Source organism: Dunckerocampus dactyliophorus, chromosome 13 (genome assembly GCF_027744805.1).
Source record: "Dunckerocampus dactyliophorus isolate RoL2022-P2 chromosome 13, RoL_Ddac_1.1, whole genome shotgun sequence".
Lineage (NCBI taxonomy): Eukaryota > Metazoa > Chordata > Actinopteri > Syngnathiformes > Syngnathidae > Dunckerocampus > Dunckerocampus dactyliophorus.
Window position 1 is genome coordinate 14941719 of NC_072831.1, and position 17749 is coordinate 14959467.

Here is a 17749-nt window from a genome sequence, read left to right on the forward strand (position 1 = left end):
GGCACTCGCATCATTTGTGCTTCAAAGTGTCAGTTACGCAGCGTCGCATAATGAGTGCGTAAAAGAGTATCAGGGGCGACCAGCTGCTGCGTCTGGCTGTGACATCATCGGCTGTAGGCTTCCAGATATGGCAATACCCGCTCTTGGAGACAGCTAGTCCTCTTTAGACGGCCAGCACGAAGCCTCCGCTATCATGTCGCTCAGTTGGTCGGCCAAAGAGCACAAAAACACGACCCAGCCCGCTGCCACGGGACTCAAGCGACCGCGCAACGACGTAGGGAACAAAGTGACGGTGGTGCTTGGTGCGCAATGGGGCGACGAGGGTAAAGGGAAAGTGGTCGACCTGTTGGCCACGGAAGCGGACGTTGTCTGCCGATGTCAGGTAAATGATTGCAATTTGCAACAGCCGAATGTCGTTATGTATATGTTATATATGATGTATACATGCGATGTATATGTGATGTTCATTCACTGTTACTATGCCGAATAGCTTCCATGTATAGAAGACCAGTGGTGACATTAATTATACTGCAAGCTTGACTGGGCATTTACTTAAGCTGCTGTGATTACTCAATTTGACTACATTTTGCTGCGCATTGGATTCACTATCAAAATAAAAACGGTATCCAGACAGTTACATAAGAGGCATAACTGGTCAGAAATCAGAGGTCACACCAGTTCTGAACAAGCTGCCAACTGTTGCTGTGTGTTGTGCTTCCCTCACCGACAAGCACCAAACGGACTATGGAGCAGGTCACATTCTCAGGGTGGCTTGATATGTGAGAAGGCCACAGAAGCGGGGGTAGACTGGACCACCAGCTTCTGAGCCAAGGGTGCTAAAATAGGCTCAACAGGCTGCGTATGAAGTGGATAAAGGACGCTCATGTGTTTTCTGATGGGACAAAAACATATTTCAAGGTGTGCGTGCTTAAAGGGATAGTTTGGATTTTTCTTTTCTTTTTTTTTTGGAATCTTTTGAAAGCATATTGTTTTGAGAAGCCAAACTCTTTTCTTAATTGTCCCCAGCAACTAAGTGGAAGTACGTTCTTCATCACAGAAATCTGACCAGAACTGGACTTAAGTTGCTGTTATTGGACTACAATGCTGATGGGGATGTCATACAACTTCACGTCCAAAAATCCAAACTATCCTTTTAAACTAACACCTTGTTAAAGCACATTTTGCCTGAATCCCAGCTTTCAGTCAATTTGGGTAGAAGGCAGCACGGTACACGCTGACCAAACAAATTCCTCAAATTAGGATCACAGTGGGGATCACAGCCCCCCTTCACGTCACTCCGCATTCTGTATGTTAAAGATCTCGTATCGTGTGAAAATGTCTCCTCGTGCATCTCTGTGTGGAGTTTGCGTGTTCTCCCCATGCGTGCGTCCGGTGTCCTCCCACATTCCAAAAACATGCATCGCAGGTTAATTGGTGACTCTAAATTGTGGTGGCTCTAAAATATCCCATAGATATGAATGTGAGCGTGAATGCTTGTTTGTCCTTACTGTATGTGCCCTGCGACCGGCTGGCGACCAGTCCGGGGTGTACCCCGCCTCTCGCCCAAAGTCAGTTGTGATAGGCTCCAGCATACCCCGGTGACCCTAGTGAGGACTGGCGGCGTAGAAAATGGACGGAAGGATGACTCCTCATGGACATGATACCGCCTTGAGTTGACATTGTGTACACGTCCACCACCTCACAGAAGACGGCCTTGCAAAAAAATGAACTATATTGTAAATCAGGCTTCGCTATACATCTTAAAATAAATAATACCACTATCCTTCGTTCAACTGCAGACGTGGGCGCTGCGAGGTTTATCATTTTGTTTTTCTTCAGGAATAGGCTAACCTTGCATGATGTTGCTGTTAAAATGTGTCATGTTAGCACTGTCGGTCGCATAGTTACGCTAGTGCTGCTAATGTTTGTGTCCTCCTGTCCCACTCCTTAACGCAATGTTGTTGCATTACATATAAGGCATGTGGTGTGTCGGACAAATGCAGAGTTACGGTGTACAGTAGATCTCCACGAACGATGAACAAATGTGAATAATGGACACACTCATAAAAAGCCCTAAAAATGCTTATTTTTATACTCTAGTCTAAACTCTATAGCTATCGCAGAGAGAATTTTTACATGCTAAAATGTGTTTAGCATGTAAGGGCATCTAGATCAACAATGCTATCTCCCCCAATGGCTGGACGGGACGTAAAAAACCAAAAACATTTTCATGCAAATTAAAATACAGGAAAAATACGGAAAACTTTCAATCCGGCAGGACGCCGGTGGCCTAGCGGTTGGCATGTTGGCCACACAGTCAGGATATCTGGAAGATCTGGGTTCATATCTCATCTCCATTTGGGCATCACTGTGTGGAGTTGCATGTTCTCCTCGTGTGAGGGTTTCCGTGTGTACTCGGGATTCCTCCCACACTTCGAAAATATTCAAGTTAGGTTAAGTGGAGACTCTAAATTGTCCATAGGTATGAATGTCATCTTGAATGTAACACAGAGCGATTGGATGGACCCCGCTTCCTGCGCCGTGCGAGACTCAACACTGTTCTTTAAAAAAATGTAAGTCAGCACAAAAGTAACACAGTACACCTTCCGCGGAAGCACGATGTAAAAAGACAGTTTAGCATATTGATTAGAAAAAATAGATCAGTACAAATCTTGAATGTAACACGTATTATGGACGTTACACCATATTTATGATTTTGAATCAGTGTCTTTCATTATTGTCTGAGTTTTTCTGAAAACCTGGAAAATAACACGCTAATACTCTGAAGTTCACATTGTATATGAAGGCAGAGGTAATCTAATTTGCATATAGTCTTCCACGTTTAGTTACATAGTGTGTGGACTATGCTGGCTACATTTGTGACGTGTACATGTTGTGTTGGGAGTTTGGTCAAAGTCCATATTTGGTTGCAGCAAAATGCATTTGGTGCACAATGAGGTGTTACACAGTGGAACCTCAGTTAGCGTCCGCACCGGTTAGCATGTTTTTGAGTTCACGTGGAAAATTTACACCAAATTTACCTCGGTTTGTGTCCATTTTCTGGTTAGCGTACACTGTGGCACGCGTCTTGTCGTATTATTAGTACACTCCATCAGTCCAACTGTGTTCGTTATGTATTTGTGTCACAAAACGCCCTTAGCGTCTAACAAAGAAGCTAGCTTGCTAAGTTACAACTTACAACACAAAACACGTTTTTATAGTTTTACATGCACAGAACAATTCTCGCTGCGTATAAATGATGGATGAAAGAGATAAATGAACATTTAAAGTTACGTTTACCTTCACTGAAGACGTGATTTGTGATGCGACTGTTCCCAAAGAAACAATGTGGCAGCGAGACCTACGGCGGACCTTCTTTCGGTTTTGTCATGAGTTATTTCTTGAATTCAATAGTGTTTTTCATTGTTGGCACTTAAAACCTCAATGAAGGTAAAAATAACCTTAAATGTTCATTTATCTCTTTCATTCATCATTTATATGTATTCTTTATGCATTTAGAATTTATAATAATTTATAAAAAATTAAAATAAAAAATATAATAATTTATAATAATAATATAATAATTGTAAAACTATAAAAATGTGTTTTGTTTGAACATTTTTGCCTTTCTGGAATGGATTGTTTGTATTTACATGATTTCTTATGGAAAAAATGGATTCAGTTTCGATTAGAGTCGCACTTTTTCAAATTAATGACGCCAAACAAGGTTCCGCTGTACTTCAGAAAGCCCAGCAGCTGAAATGTAAGTTCCACCATTTTGTATTATTTATTTTATCACCTTTTTTGACACACATGTGCGCCTCACAAAATGGTCACGCAGAAACGGGCCGAAATTGAAAAATATTTAACACAGTTTCTCCTGTTTATTCAATGTGCTTGCAGTATATTTTTATGCGGTTGGAGCTGCAAGTCATTGTAGTCTGTGCGTCATGCCCCTTGAAGTGACGCCACCCTCTCTGATACCCCTCTCAGGAGAATCACAACATCACGTCTTGTCAAAGCATCTTCCTGATGGAAAATGTTGAGTGAATTGACTTGTGAAACAGCACCCCCTGCTGGATTCATAGCCGTAGCGGCGTCAAACCACTTTCTATTGAAGTTACCATTAAAAAAAAACACGTGGACAAACACAGCTCATTAGCATTAAAGCTGCAGACACACTTCTTTCTAAAATCATTTTTAAACTGTCTAAACACCAACATCAAGGCTACATTTTGGACGGCACACTTCCAGTGCACTATTGTGGGACCTCTGAGACTTATTTATTTTTGTTAAACTAAACAATTTTTTTCCTAGGGGGGCAACAATGCAGGACATACCGTGGTAGTGGATGGCAAAGAGTATGACTTCCACCTTCTCCCCAGTGGAATCATCAACCCAAAAAGCATTTCACTCATCGGTAAAGAATCGAAATAAATAGAAATAATAGCACAAACGTGGCACAGTTGACCACTTAGACCATTTGCTCTGCTCTTGTAGGTAATGGCGTGGTCATACATTTACCCGGCCTGTTTGAGGAGGGAGACAAAAATGAGAAGAAAGGTACTTTTCTCAAGATTTTTACACAAAGTATTGAAAATTCTGCCTTTTAATGCATTTAACAATATGATTGTTATTGTAGTTTGCAGTGGTATACAATGCAACTGCATTGTATTATACTGACACCTTTATAATAAATATTTTTAAGGTTAAACAAACACTTGAGTATTGTTATCTTTGTCAAGGCAGTAATTTCTTGTCGTGGGTCAGGTAGTGTACCTAATAAAATGTCCCGTGAGTGTACAGCATCAGTAACTGTTGTCAACCCGTTGCGATGTTTCTTCTCTCATCAGGTCTGAAAGGCTGGGAAAAGAGACTAATCGTTTCTGATAGAGCTCACCTCGGTGCGTAGGGTCATGCATTTATTATTGTTCTGGTGTGCTTGTGCAACTTAATTGTCTTCTTCCCTCAGTTTTCGACTTCCACCAGGTCGTCGACGGCTTACAGGAAACGGAAAGACAGGCACAGGAAGGAAAGAAGTAAGCTTCAACACTGGTCCCATATTATACTGTGTTTCAGCGATTTTAAATAAGTTTCAGAGGCCCAACAGTAGCGTAGTGGAAGTATGTTGGCCTTGATGCTGGAATTTAGACAGTTTAAAAGTGTTTTTAGTACTGGGAACGCTGTGTTTTGTGTGTCTATAGCTGTAATGCTAATGAGTTAGCTCCAAGAAGCGCTATTGTGCACTTTGTCCACTTTTAACACATACAGCAATCCCTCGTTTATTGTGGTTCATTGGTTCCAGACTCGACCGTGATAAGTGAATTTAAAAATGGCATACTTTCGTAGTTAGAACATAGGAAACCTGTTTACGACCTAAATACGGTTTTAACGGAAAACTGCACTTTTTTGGGGAATTTTGCCATCATCCACAATCCTGTGTTCATGTGATATTTTCTCTTTTCTGTGAATTCTAAAGATATAAAACAGACAAAAGGAGACAGCTCATTACTGCACGTAATGGGACACACCTATGCCGCCTTCAAAGACCGCTATTAAAACACCTCCAAAAACCTCCAACAAGGTTTTATGGTTTTATGCCCATGCTGTAACCATGTACATTCATGGTAGCATCAAATGCTTATAGTATTTTGCCGTATTTTGGTCTTTTTAAGCATTACTTCCTTAAGCGGAACTTCCTTCCTTCCTGGGCGCATTGATTTCACATAGCAACATAGAAACGAACGGCCACACCTAGCATTAACTTTTCCAAACTCAAAAACATACGTAAACACAGAAACAGTAGCAGTAGCGTTCCCTTGGTAGTGGCCTGAGGCATCGTGAGCACACTCACCCGCAGCGCTGGTGAAGCTAGTGGCAAAATTGCAAAAAAAAGTGCAGTTTTCCTTTTCTCTAGCCCTCTAGAGATGAAATAACACCTAGTGACTAGTGTCTTTGAATGCGTCTTTCGAATGCTTTCTAGTTGTATTTTAGTTTCTTTAGCCATTTTTGTGTTTCAAATGCCCAAACATACGTAACATTTGCTTAAATATGCATGTGTTGACTAATAATAGGCCGTATTCCACCACCAAACAGAATGCTTTATTCAGATTTTTTTTCAAAATGAGAGTGAAACCGAGGCATTCGAACCGCAAAGTGACGAGCGACGAGTGGTCCCTGAAACTCTGCACTTGTCCAACGTAATAGGCGCCATAAATCACCTACAACCTAGGTTCCCAAAGTGGGGTACGCGTACCCCCAGGGGTGCACCAATTATCATAGCGGGTATGTGAATAAAGCAACTAGCGCCTAACAGTCAGACTTACGAGTGTGCCTGAACTGAACGCCTCACGGCGCAAGGAGAATGGCGCAGAAAGGAGACTGTGTGTATCTTATGAACAAAATAAGTGCGTTTGATGATTATTTGGTGTGAGTGTTTAACCCTGAAGATTTCATTTATATTGGTGTCCAGTCCTTCAATTTGGTATGAAATGAGCGTGCAGATTTATACCGTAGTAAAAAAAAGTGAAGCTGAAATTCAAGCCATTCAAATGGCAGGATGCCAACATCAAACCGGAATAAAAGCTACGTCGGATGATTGCTTATCTTTTTATCAGTGCTCATATGAAACTATCAAAACGTGACCATGCAAAATACAACTTGGATTTACAATCAAAATAATCAATTCATGATGTTCAATATGTCTTAAGTTCATTCCAGTAAGTATGTTTCTAAAGTGTGCAGGAGGAGGGGTGACATGGCTTCAGGTCAAATGTCTGAAGGGGTACGTGACTGTAAGAAGTTTGGGAACCACTGACCTCCAACAACGTAGGATTACACAGCGGGACAGTAGGGCACAAACGTTAGCAACACTCGCGTAGCTACAGTATGTGAGGCAAAGTGCTAACATTACCATCGCATTTTAACATCATGCTTGGTTAGACTTTTTGCTGAAGAAACGCAAAATGATGAAACTTACAGCTCCCACGCCTGTAGCTGACTGACGGATAGCAGATGTGTAGTGAAGCCTGATTTTCTTGCCGGTTGGGACCATGTAGCTAGGGGCCCACGAGTCCGTAAGGTGGAGAAAAAGGCTAGAGAGATGACGATAAACAGGCGCTAAGGTTTTTACTCTTAGATCATCATTGAAACGTAAATTTAGCATAATAGGGTGACATTGAGCAACAGTTGAATGTTTTCTTCAACTGCTTTGTGACGGCAGCATTGGAACAACCAAGAAAGGCATTGGACCTGCGTACTCCAGCAAAGCATCTCGCACGGGTCTTCGTGTATGCGACCTTTTGGGTGACTTTAAGGACTTCTCTAGCCGGTAGGACGGTAATATGAACAACAGGATGCCGTCACGTTCAAGCCACGTGACGTCATTCATTGGTTTTGCGAATTCTTTCAGATTCAAGAACCTGGTCCACCAGTATCAGTCCATGTATCCATCCTTGACAGTTGACGCTGATGACCAACTGAAAAAGCTTAAGGTATGAATACAGTCGTGTCTTGTCGTTGCTCCCAACGTGAAAACGCAAGTTTTGCTCTGCAGGAGTATGGGGAAAGATTGCGACCCATGGTGAGGGATGGGGTCTACTACATGTATGAAGCCCTTCATGGATCCCCAAAGAAAATTCTGGTTGAAGGGGCCAACGCTGCTCTCCTTGATATTGACTTTGGTAGGACTCTTCTGCGTATTTGGATACGGGGATATTTTTGTGCCGCTGTGATTTTAATCAATGCTTTCTTAAGGAACCTATCCCTTTGTGACATCCTCAAACTGCACTGTGGGCGGGGCATGCACTGGCCTTGGCATCCCGCCGCTGAATATTGGTGATGTATTCGGTGTAGCAAAGGCCTACACAACCCGGGTGGGGATCGGAGCCTTCCCCACTGAGCAACTCAATGTAAGATCTGAATGTAACTTATGCTGTCCGGTTGAATACAATACACTTGCATTATGCTCGACACATATATTTTTCGTCATGTGACTGGCACCCAGGCAGCTGGCCCAAAGAGCGTGTGAGGCGTTTACTGCCTGACTGACACCTCAGCTCAGGTCACATGTTGGCAGAGATAAATTTAGGGCCAGGGTTCAGGCTTAGAATGGCGTGACAAGCACCGGTCGTGTTACTTAAAGGAGGGAACTGACCGTTTGACACAGTGTTTAAGCTTATCCCCCAACACAAGGTGAATTGCACTCTGCTGGGTGTAAGAACACTCATCAGCCTCACATTGAGATCTGTGTCAAAAATCTGACCTTAAAAGATAATATTCCTCAGTATAGATCAACAGTATGTTATATGTTTTATATGGTTGCCATTTGCAGTGATATAAAACTGCACTGCATCATACGAAGAGCTGAGCTGAGCTGAAAACTGTTTTTTCAGCAGAAAACCAAACATTTCATTCGCCATAAGTCGGTAATAATTTATAAATTCGTGATATAAGACAGCACACATGTACCACTGTTAAAAATGCCCACAGTTATGACATGTTTATTTCTTTGTGCTTCACTGATAATGTTTTTGGTGTCAAGCACTGAGATTTCACACTGTTCATTAGCCCTTGAACACACCACATTTGTATGCTGTGAGACGCAAATGTAATACATCCTTTTTTCATTGTAAACTTCCACTTGTTATTTTACGGATACTGACACAGATAAAAGCGTTAGGTTGTCTTATAAACAGGGTCGTATTTCGATATTTTTTTTGCACACATATCTTCTTAAGACATTCGAATTTCGTTGCTTCACTCTATCACTGTTTTTCCAACAATAATTAATTAGTCATATTGTTTCGTGGTTGAATACAGCCTATTATTAGTCAAAAATATGCATATTAGAGCACATTTTACTTGCTTACTTAACTAAAATACAAATGCAAGGCATTCAGAAGACGCATTCAAAGATGCTGTGTAGTATTTAGGGGTGTCATGAGACACATGACTCGTAAGACGGGACGATGCACAAGATTGGGCCCACGGGAACGAGACGAGGCGAGATTTTAACAATAATTCGAAGAAAAGTACAATGGAAAAAAAGGTGTGTTTTGAAAGGTTTATTGTCCCACAAATTGACGCTCAAAGATATTATTGTCAACATTATCATAAACTACTGTTATGATAATACATAATCATAAAAATAAATAATAATAATAATTAGTGATGTCACGAGACACTCACTTCACGAGATTGGGTCTACGAGAACGAGATGAGGCGGGATTTTAACATTATTTTTAAGAAAAGTAAAATGAAAAAATATATTGCAATAGACTAATTTGATTTCTACTACATACTTTCTATTACACACTTCTGCACTCTGTGTGTATGCTAGCGGCCCCGCCTCCACCCACCGAGACAAACAGACTCTATGACTGACAAAAGGGCTCACTCCGTTCATGCCGTTGTTCTATGGAACAAACACGCCAAGGTGCTGAAACCAGTGCACAGAGTGATCTCTCTTTCTGCCTGTTTGGAGGCGGGAGACGAGAAAAACAGACACGCATGCACATGGAAATATACTGAGGCCTGCAAAATGATCGAGTTTATTTTCATTAATTGTGTGATTAATTGATTGATTTATCGTCCCAGGCGTAGTGCCCACAAGACAGTTCCTTTCTGAACAAGAAATCTTATCCCGTTTTAATCATGCGAGCTCTTGTGACACCACTAATAATACAGATCAGTTTTTCTCTTGTCTACTTGTCTTTGTCTACTTATGTCAGGGCTGTCCAGCTGTCCTTTGATATCTATAATTTTAAAAAATTCTAATAAAAAACAACATATACTGTACATACGTATACTGTAATTTCCGGACTATAGAATGCACCGGTATTTAAGCCGCTCCCACTAAATTTAAAGAGAAAAACAGATTAGTCCATAGATAAGCCACACCAGTCTACAAGTCGCATGTTTTCACGTCGTGACATGGGATAGGACACAGAAAGATGTTACACATAAAGATTAACCATAAACAGTAGCCCATCATAAAAGTCACGCTATCATTGCCGTCTCGATCCTTATCTTTAAAAGACCAGACGTCTTGTTGAATGAGCTTGGGATGTAACCTCGAACCTGGCCCAGCAAAGTGCACTGTGGTTGGACACACTCGCCAAGTAGCCAATGTGCCGCCCAGGAGGTCAGGGGAACCAGGGTAGGGAGCGGGTGGAGCCCGCCTGGCCTGGCCCAGGAAGGTGCACTGTGGTCGGACACACTCTCCAAGCACCCCGGTGTGCCACTCCGGGTGTCAGTAGAACCAGTATACTGGCGCCATCTATGAGCGCCCTGGTGTGTTGCCCCGGGGGCCGGGAAAACCAGAATATACAGTGGGGGGGGCCACCTGCCGTGGCCCAGCAAGATGCTTTGTGGTTGGACACATTACCGACACCTCTTCATGGGCTGTCCATGACGAGGGCGCTGCTCGGAAACACACGAGATGTCACCAGACCAGAATGTGACAACATATTAACCGCACCGCGATTGTGCACAACCAATCTGTACTTTCTTACCTCTGTTGGACAGGGGCTGAGTTGCATTGTGGAGTTTTTTTGGGGGTTTTTTGACAGCTTTCAGACGCATTACAGAGATGGAGCTCAATCCCGCTCGCCTGCTCGGTGGATTTTTCACCTTTGTTAATTGCTTGTATTTAATTACCGAATAAATGCATGATGCAAGAAACACTTATGTGTGCACCCTCACTTGGTAAACATGTCGCTAAATTGTCAACTCGGATCTCGTCCATGTTTGCGGTGTGTTATGAAAGTTGGTGCTCAGCCAAATGCAATGAGCGTCAATACAACAGCCCGGTGATTGAGGGTGCAGACAAGTCCGAACATCTACATGGCTTGATCTCATACATTTTAAGTAAAATTCATGATCAGTGATCAAATGTAGCTACAGCTTCTGTTTGGGCATCAACAAGTAGCAAGCTGTTATTTAACTCCGAGGGGAAAAAAACAGCAACACATCACTCGCTGATGCTGACACCGTGAAAACCGAGGTAGGTTGGATTGCCATGTGTGCCTAAAGCACTTAATGTTCACTTCCAATAATACCTTGCACACTGTCACTTCCATATTACGTTTATTATCATTCATAGTAGCGATGCCGTTGTTCCTAGTCTTGATTGGCTTCCGGCTGCCCGGTTCTCGCAATACAGCTTTTCTCCAAAGAAGAAATGTCGTCACATTTTAATTTCACCCCTCATATTATTCTACACTGGTCCCTAGGTGTCAGTCATGTTTGGTGAGACGTCAACACCAGACCTGATCGCCAGAACAACAGGATTTTATTGCAGAATTGGATTATCTCACAACAGTCACAATAAACCCGAATAAAAACACGGGCTATTGTTGCTGCAGTAACCCGTGCCACGCTAAAACTCAACTCTGAGTCACAACGTCACTTCCTGTCCGCCCGCTACTCAGCCCCCAAGGTAACACTTTTATAGCGACACACATGACCACAAGTTTTATTTATATCTTAAATGGCTTATTCTCTGTTATTATGTCTGCTATATTTGGTAATACAAATGTAAAGGTGACTATGGGGGTGTTAGTTCATGTCAAGTGGGCTCTAATAATGTTAAAAAACATATTTAGAAGGCCATAAACAGGTTTTCTATGCTGTAACTCTGGAAATATTACATTTCTAAATAGATAAATCCACTCAATAAAGTTTTATCTAATTGGATGTATTTCCAAAGTTTTTGAGGGTTTTTTTCAAAAACACCAAAAAAACCCAAAAGATTCATAGAGACTAAGATATTATTAGACGGGAGATGACGTACAATATAAACTTTTATTCTAATGGTAAGTCTCCCATAGGAACATTAGCAAAATTCCCCAGATTAATTTATCATTAAACAGAAAGTTTCCAAAAACTACCTGGAAATGTTCCACCCTTTTGCAGCCCTAATCAAGAATGTCCGTAAGTCCCTTTGTAGCGGTAGATTTTTGGCACAGCTCTTTTATTGGTTGTCATTAAAATGTCCAATAGTCCCTCATGTGGTGATCAGTGTGTATGTGATGGACAAGGAGTGGACAATACAAATTGTTTTGCTGCTACAGGCAGTAGGGGAGCTGCTGCAGACAAGGGGTCATGAAGTGGGCGTGACCACAGGGAGGAAGCGACGCTGCGGCTGGTTGGATCTTGTCATCGTGAGATACGCGCACATGATCAATGGTTTCACCGCGTGAGTAGTTTTCGCAGTTATGACAGTCATAAAGTGGTGTGTGCTTGGTGTCATTTCATACTTGTTTTGCACACTATTGACTTGAGTGTGTTATTCCTTGCTGACCCATCACTCTTATCGCAGCATCGCATTGACAAAACTTGACATTCTGGATGTGTTGGATGAAATTAAAGTTGGCATTGCTTACAAACTCAATGGGAAAAGAATTCCACATTTCCCAGGTAATATTGTAGGAGAACCAAAACGAGAACCATCTCTTTTTTTTTTGAGAAAGGAGGTGACATGTATGTGGGTGCTTTGCTAATATTTATCTTTGCTTTGGATCCTAGCAAACATGGATGTTTTGCACAAAGTGGAGGTTGAGTATGAGACCTTACCTGGTTGGAAGACAGACACATCTGCAGCAAGGAAGTGGAGTGACCTCCCGGTCAAGGCACAAAACTACATCCGCTTCATTGAGAACCACATTGGTGTTCCCAGTAGGTTTAAATTTTACCTTGTTGAAAAGTGCATGAATGCAAATGGCAAGTACAAAAGACCTTTATCACTATATGTCCTCACAGAGTAACTTTTCTTTCTCTCCTACTCCTGACAGTCAAGTGGGTTGGTGTTGGAAAGTCCAGAGAGTGTATGATCCAGATGTTTTAGAGGAAAACATCTTCTCGTCGTCACTCAGATCACATGGCATTTTTCTTCTGTAAAAGTGATCTGCTCACCACCGCTTAATAATAAACAATACACCAACGAAACTGCCTTGTTATTGTGACAAAAGTGTTGGTATGCTTGTTCATTTGCTTTTTCTTTGGGGTAGGAAGTCATAATTAGATATACACATCTGCTCCACCATTAAGTCAACACAAGTGGCCATACCATTGAACATTTTCAAGCTCCGCCAGTCGATTTTTAAGGTTAACATTTTGGAGCCATTTAGACGGCATAGTTTAACAGCGACCCAAAATCACGTGACAGCAAAAGGAACTATTTGATTGGCGTTTAAAAATCCACGTGATAATAAAATCTGTCCAATTGGCTGTCCTCGCCCAACACTGTTTTTCCCGCAACTACCGAGCGTGGAAACAGCTCTTTGGACCTACGAAAATGCCGAAGCGATCGTGCCCTTTTACGGAAACCTTCTCGTCTCAGTATAAGATGCACATCGGGCCGCGTGAGCTTAATAACTCCAGCGTCTTTGGGAATAAATACAGGAAAGAAATCTATGGTAAGTACGTGTCGGCGTTAGCTAATGTTAGCCTCGTTGTTAATACTCACCGAAATGTTTTCGGGATGTAGACATCCATACACCCCAATTGCAGTCGCATTTGTTCAGTTTAACAACCGTTGAACGCATGTAAACTTGTCACATTATTAGTTTGAGATCTTTTCACCGAAATATGTGAAACGTGGTGGCCGAATTTGGCAGCCACTTAGCGGTTAAAAAGAGTACTGCTAGTAACGGTAGCATCTCGCCGGGTTTGCCTTATTTACGTTTCATTCTTTTCACAGAAAAGACAAAAACATTACTTTTTAATGGTGCCAAAGCGGTGGTAGACAAAATATGGACTGGGGAGGATAAGATCACCGACCGTCATCCAACTGGACAAGAGTTAACAGTTAAAAGCAGTCAGACTCTGTTAAGAGGGCAGACTTTGATTGGAACTAATGGGAGGTTGACCAAAGCAACTAAAACACAAGGTGAGTGCTTGCAGGGTTCACTGCACATATAAAGTTCATGCTTCATGGTCACTCATGTTGGCTTTTAGCACTCTGTTGGTCAGCACTATCCCCAAATGAACTATATGACCCCATGTTTTTAAAAGTTGTGCATCCACTTTTGTTTCCAGGACCATCTAGTGGTGGCTGCTGCGTGTGTCAGAAAAGTGTGTCATGCCAGACCTCCTGTTCCCAGTGTGAGCGTCGTGCCTGCTTGTCCTGCAGCCGACAGTGCTCCAGCTGCTTCAGCCAGTGCTGTTCTGTCTGCACCATCATAGAGTGGGTACCGTTTTGGTTTTGAATACAACCCCAGATTCACAAGCCTATTTTTTGACAGAATGTGCTAAACAACTTGGAATTTATTGACAGTAGTTTGTCTGGGTGCTGTAGCAGAGTTGTGTGCGTGCGCGTTCATGCCGTTCTATGGAACAAACGCTCCACGGTGCCGAAACAAATGCAGAGTGTGAACCCTCTTCCTGCCATTTGGCAGGCGAGAGACGAAAACAGACACGCATGCACATGACAATATACTAAGGCTGGCAAAATTGAGTTCATTTTCATTTTTATGTGTAATTAATTTATCATCCCCCGAGGCATAGTGCCCACGCCAATTTTTCTTTTTCTGAACAAGAAATCTTGTCACGTTTTAATCTCGCAACATCTTGTGACACCCCTAGTTTACATACTGTCACCTTCATTTTCCTCACCAAGGCACTTGTCATCTTGGAGGTGTTTTTGGGCTCCTAATGTTGGAAAACTGCCATTTGGTCCAGACTGCTTCTGCTTCAGACTGTCGCAGTACATGTTGGAATTCATATTTCCCCTCAATGAACGGCAGCCCCCTCGCACTGGCAGCACTCATGCAGCCCCATACCATGATGGTGCTCAGTTGGGCTGCCAACTATTTAGACAATGTTTGTGTTGAGTCATTTTCAGTGGACAGTAAATCTATACTGCTGTACACGGATTACTCCGAGATTCATGTATATAGCATAGTTGCTGAAATGTGAAGGATGTACTCACATTTGTGAGATGCTGTAAAAACGGCATACAGTGCTGTGAAAAAGTGTTCGCTCCTTCCTTATTTTGTGTTTTTATGTTTGTCACACTCAAATGTTTTAGATCATCAAACAAATGTAAATATTAGTCAATGACAACACAACTGAACACAAAATGAAACCTTTTATTATTAAGGGCGAAAAAAATTCAAAACCTACATGGCCCTATGTGGGGTAGAAAAAAGTGATTGCCCTCCTAAACCTAATAATTGGATGAGTCTCTTACAGCACTGTGGAGGAATTTTGGCCCACTCATCTTTTCGGAATTGTTGTAATTCAGTCACATTGGAAGGTTTTTGGGCATAAACCGGCTTTTTAAGGTCATCTCACAGTCCCTCGATAGGATTCAGGCCAGGGCTTTGACTTGGCCACTCCAAAGTCAACCATTCATAGATGGAACTGCTGGTGTGTTTTGGATCATTGTCGTACTGCAGAACCCAATTTCGTTTCAGCTTGAGGTTACGAACAGATGGCCGGGCATTCTCCTTCAGGATTTTATGGTAGATGGCAGAATTGATGGTATATGGAGTATTTTCCCAAAGTTCTTGGGGATCATCGAGATGTTTTTTGGCAAAATTGAGACAGGCCTTAATGTTAATGTTCAGGAAGGTGGTGGTGGTGGTGGGGGGGGGGACACTTTTTAACACCACTGTATATTTAATACCTCTAAATTAGTGTTTTGTTTTTAATATTTTCTCTCTCTTTCACAGTTACAGTGGACGTTATGATGAAGTGCTCTGCTGCAGTTGCTCGACGTAATGGAAGTTTGGTACGCAGATCCAATACTTGAAAACTGCAGTATCCTGCATTTTAAATTTCATAATTGTCTTTTTTTTTCTCCTTATGATCGAAATGTATGTGCATGTATAGATATCTAATGAAATAAACTTGAACATTTTTACACAATTTGGTTGTGATGGGTGACAACTTCATAGATACATTTTCAAAAAATTAGAATGTGAAGAATTTCATTTCATTTCCTTTCCTTTTTGACTTACAGATAATGAAAACTCAATTCAGTGTCAGAAAATAACATTGTCTTGATTTCCAAATGACACTCAAAATCATCTGACTTTGGAGCAACAGTCCACTTATTTTTCTCCACAGCCTAGGTAAGATGATTCTGACGTCGTCTCTGGTTCAGGCTTGAAACAAGGAATGCAATATTCTTAGCCCGCTTTCAAGGATTTGTCCGTGCTTGGTGGCTTTTGATGCACTGACTCCAACCTTAGCCCACTCCTTGTCAAGCTCCCCCAAATTCTTGAATGGATTTTGCTTGACAATCCTCTCAAGGCTGCGGTTTTCCCCGTTTGCTGGTGCACATTTTCCTTCCGTTCAACTTTCTATGAATATCCTTGGATACAGTACTCTGTGAACAACCAGCTTCTTTAACAATTACCTTTTGTGGCTTACCCTGTTTGTGTTGTCTTGTCAACAGTCTTCCCCATGATTGAATAGTCTACTGACCCAGAATAACAGACCACTTAACCCTTGAAGAGTTATTGTCCATATTTTGGACAGTGAGATTTATTTTAAAGAGAAAAGCATTTGGGGAAAAAACGTTTGATTGCTTCAAGGTCTCCCAGGTTGGAAATAGATGAAAAACAAAAAAAATGGCACCATGCCAACATTTGTAAAGTGTTGCATCTCTGAGCAAAATAAAAATGCTCCAGAACGTTACAAAAGTCCAAGTTTTGACACATAGACTCCCATTATAATGTCTATTTTTTGATGCACTGAAAACCTCATATTTTATCATGCATTTCCCGTGATTTCCGCTTCAATCCATTCAGTGGCGAGTCGAAAAACAGCAGAGAGGGATTTTTTTTTTTTTTTTGAATTTACACCCACAATCCACTGGATGGCGACACAGCCTAACTAATAGCGTCTTTGCAATGAGCGCCCAATCGTGCAAAATGAACGTCATGGAAACTGTCCATCTTGCTAGAATAGGTGCGTGTGTGTGTGTGTGCATTGCTGGGTGAAGTTATTTTGCAAAATAAAGTGTTATTTGCAAAATTGTGCATGTATGCACGGAGCATGCGTGTCTGTGGTTGCAGCGTCAGCGGCGCGTCAGCGGCGCGTAAGCGGCGCGTCACTCCAACATGGCGGCTCTGCTTGGGGGAATGCTGGGAGTTGTAGTTTGATGTTTCTATTGGTCCAGCGTTTGAATCTGACCCCCCCCTCCCTCTTCCTATTGGATAGCGGTGTTTTGAGAGCATTTCCCAATGCGGCTCGCCTTGGAAAACAAGCTTTTTCTCTGCAAAACAGCTTTTTGTCGATAAAACAGCTTTTTGTCTGCAAGACAGCTTTTTGGCTTTTAAAACCTTGCAAAACGCTTTCTTGCATGCTGCAGAGGCCACACCTGGACCTTCACGAAAGAGAAAGCAGTGTGGACTTTGTGACACACCCACTGAGAGCGTCCAATGTCTGCTCGAAATGCGGCGTATCAGTATGACGAAATCATATGAGGCCGACTTGCATGAATTGTTCGAAAAAAAAAAAGTTGTTTATTGTTCATGTTCATTCACGTTCAAAAATAAATAAATACAAAAAACTATATATACATGGATAGGTCTGATGCCACTGAATATTTTGAGTGGTTGAAAGTAAAAAAAATATTCAGAAATTATACACTTCCAAGGGTCTGTCAATATTTGAACAAAAAAACGCGTTATGGGGTAATTAACATAAAATTGCCATTGTCAAAAAAATGTGCATGCCACAAAAAATCTGTTGTTGTGATTTTTTAACATATTCAAGGCCCTAATTATTCATATCA

The 17749-nt window shown here is 41.8% G+C and overlaps 2 protein-coding genes across 3 annotated transcripts; both read left to right on the forward strand.

Moving 5' to 3' along the window:
- The first annotated feature begins 32 nt into the window (after window positions 1–32).
- On the forward strand, window positions 33–12976 carry adss1 (adenylosuccinate synthase 1). Of its 2 annotated transcripts, XM_054796344.1 has the most exons (13): window positions 34–382; window positions 4318–4420; window positions 4501–4563; window positions 4854–4904; window positions 4973–5039; window positions 7223–7330; window positions 7412–7493; window positions 7556–7682; window positions 7756–7910; window positions 12075–12199; window positions 12323–12420; window positions 12529–12678; window positions 12795–12976. In XM_054796344.1, the coding sequence occupies exons 1-13, from the start codon at window positions 194–196 to the stop codon at window positions 12845–12847; spliced, it is 1371 nt and encodes a 456-aa protein (XP_054652319.1). In that variant the 5' UTR covers window positions 34–193; the 3' UTR covers window positions 12848–12976. The 2 variants fall into 2 exon arrangements, with proteins under 2 accessions (XP_054652320.1, XP_054652319.1); XM_054796345.1 differs by lacking the exons at window positions 12075–12199; window positions 12323–12420 and having other exon boundaries at window positions 33–382; window positions 12795–12948.
- Window positions 12977–13092: 116 nt separating this feature from the next.
- Window positions 13093–15861, forward strand: siva1 (SIVA1, apoptosis-inducing factor). The gene is made up of 4 exons (XM_054796346.1): window positions 13093–13418; window positions 13703–13891; window positions 14041–14188; window positions 15678–15861. Exons 1-4 carry the CDS (start codon window positions 13298–13300, stop codon window positions 15724–15726), a joined length of 507 nt encoding a protein of 168 aa, XP_054652321.1. The 5' UTR covers window positions 13093–13297; the 3' UTR covers window positions 15727–15861.
- Window positions 15862–17749: the final 1888 nt, after the last annotated feature.